The sequence below is a fragment of the Daldinia loculata genome (genome assembly GCF_022478755.1).
Source record: "Daldinia loculata strain CBS 113971 unplaced genomic scaffold F4817scaffold_58, whole genome shotgun sequence".
In the NCBI taxonomy this organism is placed as follows: Eukaryota; Fungi; Ascomycota; class Sordariomycetes; order Xylariales; family Hypoxylaceae; genus Daldinia; species Daldinia loculata.
Window position 1 is genome coordinate 182,824 of NW_026054912.1, and position 15,564 is coordinate 198,387.

Genomic DNA, 15,564 nt, shown 5'->3' on the forward strand with positions numbered 1-15,564 from the left:
CAGGAAGCCAATGAAGAGTTGCCTGATAGGTCGTCTTGCTTGGTTATCATGGCTATCATGGCTATCATGAATGGGGCTGGACGTTGGTATCGTATTTCAGCCAATCGCCCATTGTCGTGGAGGGGCTTCCACGTTCCTATAACTGTGACCCATAACTGTGCTGCACCGTACTTGGAATGATAGACATTTGTCCCACTGAGGCGTGCATCTACCAAACTACACCCCGAAGTAGCCGAGCATAATGGGAAGGTTGAAGGAGTAAGGTCCCTGGAAGAACCCAATTTTCGAATGCATACCTGCATCTGAGGTACATGTGCAATGCAGAAGATGTGATCTAGTGTAAGATGTCGGCCGTTTGTGTTGTTTGACCAATGATCACGATGAGCTCAATGCCTCATGTGTAAAAATGTTGACGTAAGAAACGATGGTAGTGTAAGCTCGGAATTACCATAAAAGATTCAATTGAGTTTGATCTGGTTAGTGCTCTTAGCGATGGTCAATTACCTGTCAATTTAGGTACACTAGATCCCCGCATTGTCCAACTTTAGGTACCTACTTACAGGTAAACGGGTAGCTAAGCAGCCCCAAGTACCGTACCCTAACTAATCGCACGCATTGTACATGTACATACCCACCTGCCTGTATCTCGTTTTCAAGGGTCTAAAAACGCACTTTTAATTGTACATATTCAAACTTTAGATAGTGTCCACTCGCCTTGCCTTACAGTGTCAGATATATGATAAGGAGGCTGAGATCCAACCAACTCGTATACCTTCTCGATATGTCCGGGCAATTTTCTTTTGGATTTTCCGGTGATGATATAGAGGATGACGGGGAGTCAAACTCTGCAGGCCCACAGGTCAGCGCATCTGCGCAGCCGCAGGCGTCGGCTAGTGCATTTCCTGTGCCAGGAAAACCTTTACTCCCTGCCACTAGTCATGACTTACACCAGATGCTTTCTCAGCTACCCTCAAAAATCGCTTATGGCATCTTGGATATTGATCTAGACGGTGCTGGGAAGATTCAGCTCCCCCGTCGAGAGTTATGGGATGTCCGAGTTCAGCTCATGGCCGAAGACGACGGAGGTGATACCGAACCCGGACTGGGCAATCATGATGTGAAGACCGGAGTCTACGAAGGCGGATTTAAATCCTGGGAGAGCAGTGTGGATCTCGTCAAGGTCCTCTCGCTGTCAAAATCCTTCCTTTCTGACACGGACACGGTCCCGAGGCTGATCGAGGTAAGTCTTCTCGGTCGTAATCGACAAGGACTGCAGAAATAACCAACTAGACATCTCCAGCTCGGTTGCGGCACGGCCCTCCCCTCATTGGCGCTCTTCCAGTGGAGCCTCAGTCTTCAGGCGCCCGAGAAGAACTTTGCTCTCTCCATAGTCTTAGCCGACTATAATCCAACTGTCCTACAGCTCGTGACATTGCCCAACTTTATCCTAAGTTGGGCTCTTCATCAACGAGCAGATTCGCCTCTGCTAGAAAGTGCCTTCTCATCAGAGGAGGAGCTGGATCTGACACCAGAAGTTCTTAAAGCCTTCGATGAATTCCTTACGGCTCGCAAAATCTCTCTTTCTTTCTTTTCCGGCGCCTGGTCTACCGAGTTTATCAATCTCTTGAACTCCGATAAAACTTCCAAAATAGGGAATAAATCCGGTCAGCGAACAATTATACTTGGTGCAGAGACCATTTATTCCCCTTTTGCTCTCAGCGCATTTACGCAGACCATATTCTCTTTGCTCAAAGAGGAGAAGGCGCAGGGTAATGCGGCTGAAGCATTAGTTGGTGCCAAAAAGCTCTACTTCGGTGTGGGCGGCTCGTTAGACGACTTCGTCACCAAGACTCGAGAGATGGGTGCCAACGTCGAAGAGCTCCGAGAAGAGACGGAAGGCGTCCGTCGCGGTGTTGTTCGTTGTAGCCTTCCTTAAAACATTGATCATAGTTATCCAAGGCCCCTGGGTAAATCTGTGACAGCAACGGACTGTAGCTTTAGGAAGCATCAGATCTGAGTCCTAATTCGAGCCGCCCAGCCCGACTACCCAGAGTATATCTTGGGGCCACGAAACTGCTGTTTCCTCATTGGAAATCAACCATCGAGTTTAATGCATGAATCGACTTCCATAGTCGCAACCTTATAGTTAGTTGAGTCAATGGATAAGGGCTGGCATCATGTTTCAACTCCCTGACTTTCTGATTTTGCCTGCTGGAACGACAGTGTGTGGGCAGCGAACCTAGAACTGAGCTGATCTTCGGTGCAAATGCCGGTACTAGTAAGGCACTATCTTGTTCTTGTTATATTTGTATGGCCAAGGAGGGCAAACTAGCCAGCAACATGTTGTCTCCCGAAAGGCAATACAACAAAAATGAAACATATTGTGTAGACAATCTCCCAGGGTATTATTGATTAGGTTTTAGTTGAGCCTTATCTCAATCATCAAACTCATAGAAGATCATGCTAAGCACGTTGAGGAGTGTAGACGGTTAATAAGGGGCATCTTCTGAGGTCATTTACAGATTCGGGAATGATGGGTTATGGTTATGGAGAACCCCCTAAATTGCATATGTGGTGCCTGGGGAAGCTGCAAGGAGGGTTCTGACTGGGAGCACCCCTGTAACTTATATCCAATTGGGTCTTTAATGCAGGAACTAATCACCTAAGACTGACAAACTAGACATATGTAGCGTGGATTTGGCGAGATTGCGCGGCCCCACACATCTGCTTTAGGTTACACGGCTGCACGAGTCGAGATCCTGCCGCGAACCGGACTTTGTACTTTCATTGTCTACGCCCCTTATCCGTAGACCTCGTCGGATAGACAATGTTTGTAAACTCTTGCTTGAACCTAAATGTAAACGATATTGTAAATGTTTAATGCCCTTCGTACATACCTTAGGTATGCAGAGATACCTAGCTATTCCAATGAGGCTCTAAATATCCTAGAGGACCTTACTGGTAGTACATAGGTACTAAGTTGGCAGGCACTGCCGAATGAAATCATATGACATTTTTCATAGGCGGATAATACGCAGTGCTAGCGTACAAGCCCCTGGTTGTGTGTCCGAGGCTGCACGTCATGCTCTGATCTTGGCGTACGCAGCATTTTTACTGCATGTGTTTATATAATTCGAGTCGACTTAGGTATGTAATCGGCACAAGTAATTATATTCGTCATGCCTCAAGCTGGAGGAGAGAAGCTTGGAAAGAAAGTCTTCTAGACCTGATTAGGTTACTAGGTAGGATTCAATAGGGCAAACATTGGGTGCAACTGCAGTACATAATGGTTCAGACTAGGTCTACGTAAGGTCCTAGGCTTAATGGGCGGAGATAATTGGCTGGAATTGATCTATAATAACCGGACCAAGATTAGCTCTTTCCTCGAAAAGGAAAGGCACATGGCTTGGTGAAGATTGGAAAGGTTGCCTAATTGCATATTTCTAGGCAAGTCCGTCCTAATTAAGCTAAATTGGGATTAGTCAAATGGAATTTTAGCCGTTCCTGGCTTCCAAAGTTGGTGGTGCTATCGCAAGTCAATCTTGCATTTGCGCTTGCCAATTTCCCCCGGGACGCGGCCTTGCACTTTCCTGGCCTGCTGGCGCACACAACCTGTTGGACAAGAACCTTCTCTTTTTTCTTTCGTGCCAGCTGCTCACCTGAGCTTCCATTCCTTTTTCAACCTTCACACGCTCATTATCCAAATCCGGTTCTCTTGTCGCCTTTTCGCGTACAATCTTTTAATTCCAACAACATCGGTAAGTTTGCGATTTGTTTTATGCTATATAGCCCGCGAGAGAAACCTCAGACAACCTACTTCTACCTGCTGGCTCGCTACGTCGCAACGGTCTTTAAGATCTCAATCGGCAAGTGGAAAGTTACGGTTTATGGGACTGAACTACTGAACATCATCTAACGTCTCTGCGGATAACGTCAGTTACGTGTGAGCTCTACTAATCTTGTTCTCGTCCCTCCACAGATCATCTCGTCACTCTTTAGATACTCTAATACTTTCTACCACGAGCCAAAATGAAGGCCTCTTTCGTCACTGCCGTCCTTGCCGCCCTCCCGGCCTGGGTTAGTGCGGTCGCCATCACCAACACCAACTTCAACGGCATCGAGACTGGCAAGCCTTTCGAGATCACCTGGTCCGATGCTGCTGGCCCCGTTTCTCTCACCTTGAAGGATGGCCCCTCTGACAACCTCAAGACCGTCTCCGAGATTACCTGTAAGTCTTACAAAAACTTGATAGCCCACTCACTAGACCCATTGCTAACGATACACAGCCGGCCAGACTGGCACGAGTTACACTTGGGTCCCTTCTTCCTCGCTGTCTTCTGGCACCTACGCCCTCGAGATCAACGACGGCACCGAGGTGAACTACAGCCAGCAGTTCGAGATTACAAGCGGCTCTGCTAGCAGCAGTTCAGTCAGTACCACGGCCTCGCAGACTAGCACGTCTTCGGCCATCTCGTCGACTATTACCTCTAGCAGCTCCACCGTCACTAGCAGTGAGACTTCTTCGACTCCTACTAGTTCTAGCACGTCGTCTGGGTCTTCCAGCTTCACTACCAGCACCAGCACCAGCAGTGGTTCTATCACCTCGTCTAGCACCCATGCTAGTTCCAGTAAGTCAAACATATATATGCGCCTATTAGATTTGGTGAGCTGACAAGTTGTAGCTTCTTCCGCAGCCAAGACCTCGTCTGCTACCTCCGAGACAGTCGTGCCCAACACGAATGCCGCTCAGACGGTGGCTCCGTTTGTGGCCCCGATGCTTCTCGCAGTTGGTGCGCTTTTCGTGTAAGCGCATGATATGACTCGCGCTATTCAACAAGAGTAGCATGATTCTCCCGGTCCGGACGTTTTCGTTGTACAAATACGCTTTTCGCCTCCCGTGCAATGCCATGCACTGGTAGCTGAGGCTTAATGGAAGGGAACATATGATTTAAGAGCTGTTGCTATTAAGGGGATTTCGACGTATGAAGCGTTTTGGGACTACTTCGTTGTATACGTATAGTATCCCAGATCAATGTATAATCTTCTCAGCGACAGGTAGTCTCCGTCGCATAGTCGTGATAAGATCCATCTGCTAGTACTTAATGAGATTCATATCGTTCAGTTAAACTAAGGTCAAGGGCACGTCTGCCAAGGCCATCCTTCTCCACTTACATACCTGATCTAAGACTTCGGTGCGGGAACTCGCATGGTCTAGTAGGAGAATAAGCATGCGAGATAATTATGATGTCTTAAAGCTCGTGTTTCAAACTTGGGCATACTTCCAACAACGGAACTATACTTAAGTTCTTAGGTCTTAGGGCCACAGGGATGTCTTCTCATCTTATTTGGACTGAAACGTATATCCTTTGCGAGTAGTTAGATGGAGATATCAACTAGTATTCTATGCTCTTCTTTTCCTAGTGTCTGCTGAGTAACGTAGACCGTACCAATATAAGCTAGCTCAAGAGAACGACAAATGTACATTCCAACAAAATAACAAACTTAGGTACGTATGCTGTGAAGCGATCATCATAATGTCTAGTTCGCATGTATAAATAGACTTCTAGAATGGGTGGGGAGCTAATGGGTGGGGCATTCCTATGAAATTGTCTTTGAATCTCCACGTGAAAATAATTACAAATTAGCTTCGTCTTCTAGAATTCGCCGTCTTCGATAATAAATATCCTATTGCCTGTTCGTGGTCACCCAAGTCACATTAGTCTAATACGAATGAATGCATTGTTAATATCTAGAATGGGGGGTTTTAACGTACTTATAAGTAGTCAATATTCCGGACGACTAAGAAGAAAAAGGCATGTAACTACATGAAAATCAACTCGCCGTTACTCGACATGTATGTAAGACCGTCACCAAAGCGAACCCAGGAGTCTTTGAGAAGCCTCAATAGTTAGATAGTAACCATAACGTAGTCATGTCATAAAATTTACGAGCTTAACATATATACTAACTACCCATCCTATCCTATCCTGTTTTCAACATGTTTGTAATAGACATCCCGTAGAGAGCGAATGTCTTCTGATGTAAATCCACACTTGGCGAATATTAGAGCCTAGTTTGGTAGGTGGCTGGTCATGTAAACCTTAGCAGCCTTCTCAGTCAACTATTCTGGCCTTGGTGTCGATATAAAATACTCCGGCGTTTCCTAGCATCCAGAACGCGCGAGGTCATGCAACTTCGTTATCCCTACCGCTAACCGCCTTTTCCTCCAAAATTTTTTTTTTTTTCATTACATCATATTTCGTCCCCTCATTCTCGAAATTTATCAGCCTACAACCCCTTCTACCATAAGTAACCTCCTTAAAAGTCGATCTCGCCACGGAACGACTCGGGGTCGACACCAGGTAAAACCTTCTCGGCAAGATCCCTGCGGCCCATCTGCGTGAAAACGCGGCGCAGAGTGTCGTACAAGTTCGTACTTCGGTTTTGGGTGGTCATTGCGTCGAGCTGTGCATCACTAACGCCGCCGCCTAAGAGTTCGCGGGCCTTTTCTCGGCCCTCCTTCTCCACCGTCTTGTGCATGCTGAGCGCCGCCAGCAAGTGGCCGGCCGCCTCCGCGTGACACCCCATGTTAATGCAGCTGACCCCGAGGTTGTACCGCGCGCGCACGAAGTTAGGTTTCAGCGTTAAGGCCTTCTCGTACGCCGCGATCGCGTCCTCGCTCTTGCCGCTATTGGCCAGCGTTGCTCCTAGACGGTTCCACAACAGGTGCACCTGGTTTTGCCGGTTAGACGCCCCAAGCTCGGATGACGCCAACGCCGCCGAAAAGCAGTCCACGGCTTTGTCGTACTCTTCAGCACCGTAGAATAGCACGCCTAGACCTACTTGCACGTCCGGATCCATGTGCTCGCCATCTGGGCTGAGGCGTGCGGCCTTGATGAAGAGTTGTGTAACCCGGTCGTGGAGCTGCTGGCGCTCTGTGAAGCCTATATCGGCCGCGGAGGAGAGGTCGCTAGGTGAGATGACGGAAGGGTATCTGATGGATAGCCATCGCTCTAGGGTTCGGTAAGCTATGCTATCATAGCCTTCGTTCGTATAGGAAACCGCTAGGGTCATGAGTGCGGGTGCGTTATTCGGGTCGAGGTTCTTAGCTTGCTCTAATGCCCGGATAGCTGCCGTCTCCTTCTCGTTTTGCGCCTGAGCCATACCGAGTTGGACCCACGCGTCCACGTGTTTCGGATCCTTTTGAACAGCGGCTTCGAAAGCTAGAGAGGCTAACGAAAGATTGCCACCCTCGTCAACGATCCGCATACCCTCCTCAAACGGGTTTGCGGTGTCCTTAAACAGATTCTCCTCTTCGAAGAGATAGTTCTCTACTTCAGGGTCGCCCATTAACCTGCTATTGGCGCCAGGCATACCCCAGTCTCCAAAGCGATCGGCCCAGTCAGGATCCCCTAACTGCTCAACCCACTCTTCCTCATTGATAGCTTCCTTAGCGGCCGCCTCCTCTGCTCGGATGCCTCTCCAGATAGACTCGAAGTCTCCAAACTCGTTCGTTTCCGACTCTAGAATCTGCTCGTCTAGCTTATTGAGCTCGGGCTCAAGGGCGGCGGCCTCATCTTTTTCCTTCACATCATTCTCCTGTAGCTCGAGTTGCTTGAATTGCTCCTCCCATTGTTGATCGTCTAGTTCCACTACCTTTTCCTTTCCTTTCCCTTTATCTTGAACTGCTTCTGGCGAGAACTGCTGCTGCGGCATAGGACGGTACATGGGCATGCTACTCATACCGTAGCCCATACCCATACCCATGCCGTTCATCGTTCCCATTCCCATCATCGGGTTTTGATACTGCATGGCTGAAGGCATGGGACTCGCTCGGGATGAGTTCGCTTGACTTGTCATCTGCTGAAACTTGGCATAATCTTCGGGGCTGAATTGTGTACCCTGGGGAACCTTGAACGCGGATTCCATCGCTGCCTGTGGGTTCTGCTGGAATTCGTTCGCCCATGCTGGTGAAGTCGAGTTCGCTCGTAGGTGAACACCGTGCGAGGGATGATCTAATCGTATCTGATTTATGCCCTCAAGCGGCATGTCGGGTAGTTGGCCATTTTGCTGCAGAAAGCCGTTCATCATCTATGGATATGTACTATTAGCTTGTGCATTCGTGGTAGGTAGCTATTGATTAGCACTCGTACCTCATCTTGCGGACCATGCTGTGCGGCACTACGAAAGCCGCCCATGCCACCCTGAGGAGTTCCATTTCTAATACGATCTCTTTGTAGACTGTTGTCTTCCTGGGTATGTTTTGCGAACTGGCTGAGAGGGTTGCCCGCCGTGGAGCACTCAGGCCCGCCACCGAGGAAAGACATGTCGGAAGTTGGAAGGGGATTTTATGTACAATCTAACGGATTAAAATTGTGGATTGAACTATGCGCCGAACTATGCTATAGCTCCTTAGTAATGGGTGATAGTAATGGAAGGTTTAGAAAATGTATGTAAACAAGGTCGGTGGCGGCGGAACTTAGTGCACAGATGATCACCTAGCCTAGACGTTTTAAAGGTTAAAAACAAAGTTTGAAAAGGAAAGAATATTCACATGTAACTAGATGAAAGATGAATGATGGGTGAATTTGGGCGAAATGGTTTAGCGGTACCGTAAAACTTTATTACAAAGCCGTTTTGACAACGAGGTGACCTCACTAATGGTAGCGTACCTACCTTATTATGGTACCTAAATGGCCTAAGATGCCGAGGAAAGCCAGAGGCCAGCCACCTGCCACTTACATACAATACATACGGCTTCCGCCGAGTCTACAGACAATCCCAAAGTTACCCTGGTCCTACAGCCCAAACGCTAACTTAATATAGTAAGATACGGGCCACAACTAATTGATTAGATTTGATTGGTTAAATTTAAAAGTCCCACACTCGACTAATCTAACGATTCAATTCAATTCATTCAGTTGTTAAGATATAAGAAATTTATCAACGAAATAATCACGAAATAAGGGGTAATTAGCAAGGGCCGAATGATTGCATGTGTATAAGTATAAATATGTGTGGTGCGAAGTGCGAAGTGCGAATAGCTTCACGTATTTGGTTATCTAATCTGCTATCTACCTATCAGCACGTGACCTGGTCTGTGTAATCCGTCGTACTTAAAATTTTTTTAAAAAAATAATAAAAAATAATAAAAAATAAAATTAATTTAATTAATTTCGAATTAATCTATAATTGATTTTTAATTGATTAGTAATCAATTAAAGATCAATTATTTTATTTTATTTTGAAAGTTGAGCCTAAAGGGCGCTAGAGCGAATCCGGACAGTAGGCTTTACTATCTTGGGTTAGCGTTTGGGCTGTAGGACCGGGGCAACTTTGGGATTGTCAGAGTACTCGCTTCCGCCGAGGTCAATGATTTGCCCCACCAAAAGCTTCGTGGTAACCTTCCATTTGACTGTACATACAATAGGTACCTAGGTACCTAGCGCAATAAGTGGCCCGTGCAAAACAGTGAACCATTTACCATTGGCTTCATGAAAAAGCCTCCAGTTGCGAAATGCCTAAGGTTACAAGTTATATTTACCATGTCACATGAAGCGAATAAGTATTAGAGAGAAGTTTTACATTCAGTTTCCTATGAAAACCAGTTTTGTGCTAACTATCGATATTTGATAGAGGCAGCTCTTCTTAAAAGAACTTGAACTTGTGTTGTTACATACAATAGCTTTCCATTCAATAGATGAATAGCTGCTGGTAAGGCCTGATCCATGTCGCCTCGAACCTCTCATCTGTCATGACGCCTTCCTGGTCACATGCCACATAACCTATCGTCCAGCGGATAGTGCCTCCCGGAATATGAGATTATAGCCATCAATCCTAAGGCAAAAGCATTGCACCTGTCGAAACCCGCCTAGTTGCGCGGGTCTCGGTTTCGGATAGATCGAGGTCGGTCGGTTCTCGGAGCGCTCGCGAAGTCAACGCGTAGAGTGCGGTCTCCTAGCTGATAGTTCTGGAGCTTGTCGAATGCCCTCTGCGCGCTCTCCATGTCCTTGAAATCAGCATGGGCGAAGCCGCGAGGCCAGCCAGTGTTGCGGTCCACAGCTACGCGCACATTGATAACGTCGTCTAGATCCCGGAAGATGTTGTTTAGATCGGCATCAGACGTCTCGTATGGAATGTTACCAATGTATAGCGAGGACGTCGGCTGTTCCGGGGCCTTTTCTCTACGCGGACCATTAGAAGGCGATGTCCTGGGCTGAACAAAGATGCGACGACCCTGCCAGAACGAGTTGTCTGCTTCCTCAATGGCGCGGCTTGCTGCCTCTGCGTTTGAGTAGGTAATGAAACCGTAGCTAAAACCCTATTAACACACGCAATTGATAACCGGAGAGTAAGAACTGTTTAAATCAATATATCCACGTACCCTTTGCTGGCGCCTGAGGGGTCACGGCCTATGCGGATTTCTACGATATCTCCATACTTGGCAAACGCCTCCCTAACAAGATCATCTGTGGCCTCGTAGGGAAGGTTCCTGACGAAGATCTTATCGGAAAGGTCATCTGGAGTCTGGTTGGCCGTAGAACCGGTCTGTTCAGCAGATCCGATGGCCCCTTCTACAGCAGCCCGCTCACTCTCATCTTGGGCAACCCGCGATGTCTGAGAGAAATGACGAGCTAGAGGCATGATAGTAGCCGGTCGCGCATTCGCCTTGCAGATCTGCATGGCAAAAGAAGCAATCTGCTGGCGCGGGGCAGCGACGGCAAGAGTTGAAGAGCATGCTGCTCTGGCAGCTGCGCGTCGAAGGGAATGCCTATTAAATCAAACAGTTAGCCCTAATTGATCTCCTATTTTCAATTAAAAAAGGTCCAGGTTCATACATTTTAGTTATAGAATCCTTTGAAATAAAGAAATGCCCCTCTGAACAATTCGGATGTGAAGTTACAAGATGTAAGGGAAGATTTTGACTTGTAAGTTGCCCTCTTAAAAAGAACTTTTGAATTGTTGAAGAAAAAAAAATTTCGCTCCACTAAGGCAAAGCCCACATAGTGTGTGTACCTTATCTGCTTATCCAAATCCACACAACTTTTAGAGCACGCCACTACGATTGCATCTAGCTACCTGCCTTAGTCAGGTACCCCGGTACTGAATTACACACATGTAGTTGCATGTGCTGATTTATCCAAATATTTTTTTTCAATCGAGTACCTCTCTGGGTACTTAAGGTATTTAAGGTATGTAAGGTATTTATAGTTACGTTGATATATCCAAATGTTTCAAAGGTCGAACCTACTTGTAGTATTTGCTCTAGTTATTACAAATTGACCTTCTTAAGCGTGGATCGCCTTAGGCTATCATAACAAAGGCAAGCCTGTTGTTATAGAAACACGGGTTATAAGCTGCCAGTGTACCATCAAACTCGTTTCAAGACCGGTATAAAATCTTGGACATGAGGCTGTATCATATCTTCGCCGTCCGAACTACGGTCTATTTGACCCGTGTTGCTTAGGTAGGTGATCCCAGTTTCAAAGGATCGTTACACGCCATTCTAACTCCCACCACAACCCCAAAGCCTTTTTTTTAGCCTCTCCTACTATTTCCCTCCATTCCCATCCCAAATATATCCTCGTAGCTATTCACCAATCGTGAATTTAAACACCCCAAATCCGTGACATAAAATTAGCCGAGCAACAGAACGGCGGGTATATGTGTATATACACTCCAATAGGCTCAACGTGAGCAGCGGTGAAACCGTGAACGATATCTCGAAGGCCGGCACTCGAGCAAGCACTAGCTAGGCATCGATATCTGCAGCCGGGTCGTCTATCCGCTGCTTGAAAATAAAATTTCGCACTTTTCCCCTTTTTCTATAGGTGGAAAGCAGAGCCATCCCTCTAGGCTAGCAATTTAGGGGTCAAGGTGATTAGATAAGGAATGACTAGCATCAATCCGCACCTTGACATCGTCGGCGAGTCCGAAGGGATCCAATAGCCACCCGCCTCAGTTCCACCAACGCCAAAATAGCAAGACTAGGCAGTATCCTTATTCCGACATAATATCCTCTGTATCAAGTTCATCCGCGCCTTGAGTTCCGAGGTGTTCATCGACGAGGAATAGCCGCTTGCTTGTACGGGGTATCGATGAAAAAGCGCTGCAAGTCTAGTTTCGATAGCTGCCGCTCCCCAATATGATATGTTTACAACAACAAAAGGAAATATGAATGATAGTAGTTACGGCTATTGGAACCGACTTTGGCGAGGATCTTGGTGAGGATCTGGGCGATATCCATTAGGTGGCCTTTGAGAATCGTATTGGACACCTGTCATGGAATCTGGATTGCTAGGAATGTTGTTACTCAAGGCTCGTAAGGGCGGGAGCTCCGGGCGGGGGGCTCTGCCGTACAGGTCCTGACCGTAGGGATCTGCAGACGGTTGTGACGGCATTGCAGTATTCGGCGGGCCCTGGCCTGGTGGTATCGGAATACTTCCTCGAAGCTGCGCGTTCTCCATGCGCAACCTATCGATTTCACGACGCAACATTTCCGCTTCTTGCATGGCGGTTTGGCAATGATTTGTAATACTCTTGAGAGCCTCGCCCTGTTTCTGATGCTCGGCAATAGCTAAATAGCAGTCAGTATGTGCGCCAATGTTTAATTGTACGGCGGCATACCTTTCGTTAGAATCTCCCACTTGGATGCTTTTGACCCTCGTTCCTGTGGCATCAAATCGCGAAGCTGGTCAAACAATTCCTTCATCTCTGTTCTCCGCTTCCGTTCCGCTAGCTTGTGACTTTTCCGAAGCTCAGGTGTCCGACTATACGGCTGATTGCCACTATGCGGGCTAGACTCTTCACTATGAAGATCCGAGAGTTGCTTGTGCTGAAGCGTGTGGTGGTGAATAGTTTGGAAATCCGGGGCCATACCATCGTCGAGACGGCGCTGCCCAGGTGGTAACCGAGACTCGGTCGTAAATTGGCTACTCGCAATCGACTCCGAGATACTACTTCTCCTAGAATCAAAAAAGGTATGGTTACCAACCGTGGATGGCATGCGCTGAATCTCCTCTTCCGGAAACGCCCAAGCTTGACCTTTAGTTGGTTCCGCTGCCCTAGCAATCGTGCTTGTGGCAGGACCAGTGATAGCCGGTGCGGTTTTAGTTGCTTTCGGATGTTGGTCGTTAGGCGTGCGTTCAACATTCGGCTGGTATCCATTAGATATCCTGTGCACCGCGAGGTGCTCCATTCCCGCGCGGGAGTTGCGTTGTTGCACCAAACTTCCATGAAACGAAGTCGTAGAGTGATTCTGACTCGCGTAAGGGGAACCACTCAACCTCAAATCACCGAACCCCTGGTTAATTCTGCTATCCACACTCTCCCGTCGTGAATCCGGCCCGACACTTGCTGCACCTAAAGACATGCCGCCGGGTATAGAATCGAAAGACTGCGGCCGATCGAAACGTCCACTACCTGGTGTCGTCGGCGACACCATCGACGCCACGCTCATGTTACTCGCGGGAGTTATTATTGGCTGGGGGACTAGGTTCGTGGTGGTCGGAGAAGGAGTCTTGTCATGGACGGAGTGGTATACATTGATACCTATGCCCGAGGCTGCAGAAGTATCTATAGGGGCTCCAGTAGTTAGCAATGCTGATACTCAACTTTCAGCTCGAGGTATAGCATAGTAATTACATACGCTTGCTAGACGCATCTGTGCTTGAATAATAAGCTGAGTCGCGATTATCCTCGGGGGCATTCAATACCGTAGCCAGCCCGGCTGGGATTTTCTGCGACACAGGTCGAGACTGGTCTGCCGCCATGCTCGCGAGATTTGAATTGGATATCTATGGAGAGAGAGAAGAAGGTAAAACAACTGTCGAGGGGCTAAGTGGGCAGCTTTAATGAGATGCCTAGTAAGTGGTGATCATTAGAGCCACCTAACGAGGACGCAAAGACGTGCGGGTGCGACGTCGCGGTATAAGTTGGTACTTTAGACTAAAGTCACCCGAACTAAGTTAACAGGCGGACGGATAGACTTGGGACGCGGCAGCGCTCGACATCGGTTTACATTGGTGAACAGGGTCTGATCAGCATTGACGCTAAATAACCAATCGTAATTAAGCGCAACTGGTCCGATAAAAGCTCGAGCTCGAGCTTGGTACTTGATGCTTGGCTCTTTGATGAGAAAGAGAAGAAAAGAAAAAGCAGAGAGCGGGAAAGAAACTAGCTAGTAGAAGTAGTAGCAGTAATAGTAGTTAATGGTAGAAGAAGTAAAATATAGTAGCGAGTAGTAGTAACAAGTAGTGATAGAGGTAGGAGGTAGTAAAGCCGACAGGGAACTATGTAGAACGACAGGTCAGGAAGCGTCAGGAACGTGTCTGTTGGTCCCGGCACGCGAATAATACAGCACTACCACAAAATGACGATGCGCATCAGAAACGACTATTGGGCGTTTGAACTTAAACGTTGGGAGGAGTATAGTTGAAAAAATGTAAAGAGGAGATTTTGACAAGTTAGGATGAATGTCCCAAGAGTAAAGAGAGGATAAAGAACCCCCCCAGCTCGAGTAGTTCCCGTCAGCACAAGGGCTCTTGTACATACAAAGTGTACATACAAAGGACGATAGGTAGGTAGTGTACGTACCTTCTAAGTGTATGTACCTATGTAAGTAGTGCCGTGTAACGGGGGGTAGTTCCCTCTTGAAGGAGGAGGGACGGGGACGGGGGAAGCGCTTTCTCAGAGAATTGAAAGCCCAAATGAAAACATGTGGAGGATGGGAAAGAAAAAAAAGAGGATCCCCCCCTTGCTAGGATCGAAGGAGGGAGGCCCTGCGCGTGTTGCTGCGGAGGAACTGCAAGAGAAATAGCAGGTCGAAAAAAAGAGCCGAGAGGATGGCCATTCCTATGTATTTCCTAATGCATACTTAGCACGCTACCTCCATGTAAGTGTTTATGTATGTAAGCGTGTCCTATAAATGTAGGAGGTACATAATGTAAGTATGTTTATAGATGTACCTACCCTACGTACGGATTAGATATGTACATCTCGAGATGTAGGGCAGCACGAGCAGAGCCACACACATGTACGTTATAGATGTATCCGAATACATAATCTGACAGATGTATGGACTGCATGTACCAGACGGATGTATGTTTAGTATGCAAGAAGGTTTGTCCATGGCGTTTAGACGATGAGACGATGCAGCTGGGCCCTCTGGCTAAGGATTTGTCGCATGGCTATTTCCAGGAATATTGCTAGCGAAGGATACCCCAACCGAGAGTATAGGGTACATGCTGTGCTATAGATTCTACGCTAGCGTGTCACTAATGCGCCGCCCGTCGTTTTCTTTTTCCTCGTGGCTAGCCATGTACCGGGCACACGTGAGGGAAGTTGAGCAGGGATTGCTTTAGGTATGCACATGTGCATGGATGGTGGAGTACGACATGGGAGCGCCCCGTGGCCGCAGTTGAAAGTGACTGAAGTTAACTATTACATGTACTATGTACGCCATCCCATATGGCATCCAAGCCTAATGCAGACGTAGCGGAATACCTACATGTACAGGTTAGGTACATAATGCAGCACGTTTATAGAGGTACCAACAAGTATGTA

The 15,564-nt window shown here is 47.5% G+C and overlaps 5 protein-coding genes across 5 annotated transcripts; 2 read left to right on the forward strand and 3 right to left on the reverse strand.

Annotated features, from left to right (window-relative positions):
• Positions 1-781: 781 nt before the first annotated feature.
• On the forward strand, positions 782-1,936 carry F4817DRAFT_319347 (uncharacterized protein; the record flags this gene model as incomplete). Its single annotated transcript, XM_049301053.1, has 2 exons — positions 782-1,240; positions 1,301-1,936. The coding sequence occupies 2 exons, from the start codon at positions 782-784 to the stop codon at positions 1,934-1,936; spliced, it is 1,095 nt and encodes a 364-aa protein (XP_049155668.1).
• A 1,467-nt stretch (positions 1,937-3,403) lies between these two features.
• On the forward strand, positions 3,404-5,127 carry F4817DRAFT_348381 (Ser-Thr-rich glycosyl-phosphatidyl-inositol-anchored membrane family-domain-containing protein). The gene is made up of 4 exons (XM_049304678.1): positions 3,404-3,758; positions 3,980-4,228; positions 4,287-4,628; positions 4,683-5,127. The coding sequence occupies exons 2-4, from the start codon at positions 4,030-4,032 to the stop codon at positions 4,805-4,807; spliced, it is 666 nt and encodes a 221-aa protein (XP_049155669.1). The 5' UTR covers positions 3,404-3,758; positions 3,980-4,029; the 3' UTR covers positions 4,808-5,127.
• A 709-nt stretch (positions 5,128-5,836) lies between these two features.
• Positions 5,837-8,689, reverse strand: F4817DRAFT_348384 (TPR-like protein). Its single transcript, XM_049304679.1, has 2 exons — positions 8,154-8,689; positions 5,837-8,091 (listed from the first exon to the last, which is right to left on the reverse strand). The coding sequence occupies exons 1-2, from the start codon at positions 8,325-8,327 to the stop codon at positions 6,319-6,321; spliced, it is 1,947 nt and encodes a 648-aa protein (XP_049155670.1). The 5' UTR covers positions 8,328-8,689; the 3' UTR covers positions 5,837-6,318.
• Positions 8,690-9,568: 879 nt separating this feature from the next.
• F4817DRAFT_348385 (RNA-binding domain-containing protein) lies at positions 9,569-10,977 on the reverse strand. The gene is made up of 3 exons (XM_049304680.1): positions 10,839-10,977; positions 10,385-10,771; positions 9,569-10,313 (listed from the first exon to the last, which is right to left on the reverse strand). Coding segments are annotated over exons 1-3 (831 nt in total). The 5' UTR covers positions 10,841-10,977; the 3' UTR covers positions 9,569-9,871.
• A 779-nt stretch (positions 10,978-11,756) lies between these two features.
• Positions 11,757-14,151, reverse strand: F4817DRAFT_234213 (uncharacterized protein). The gene is made up of 3 exons (XM_049298955.1): positions 13,649-14,151; positions 12,628-13,575; positions 11,757-12,577 (listed from the first exon to the last, which is right to left on the reverse strand). Exons 1-3 carry the CDS (start codon positions 13,770-13,772, stop codon positions 12,195-12,197), a joined length of 1,455 nt encoding a protein of 484 aa, XP_049155672.1. The 5' UTR covers positions 13,773-14,151; the 3' UTR covers positions 11,757-12,194.
• Positions 14,152-15,564: the final 1,413 nt, after the last annotated feature.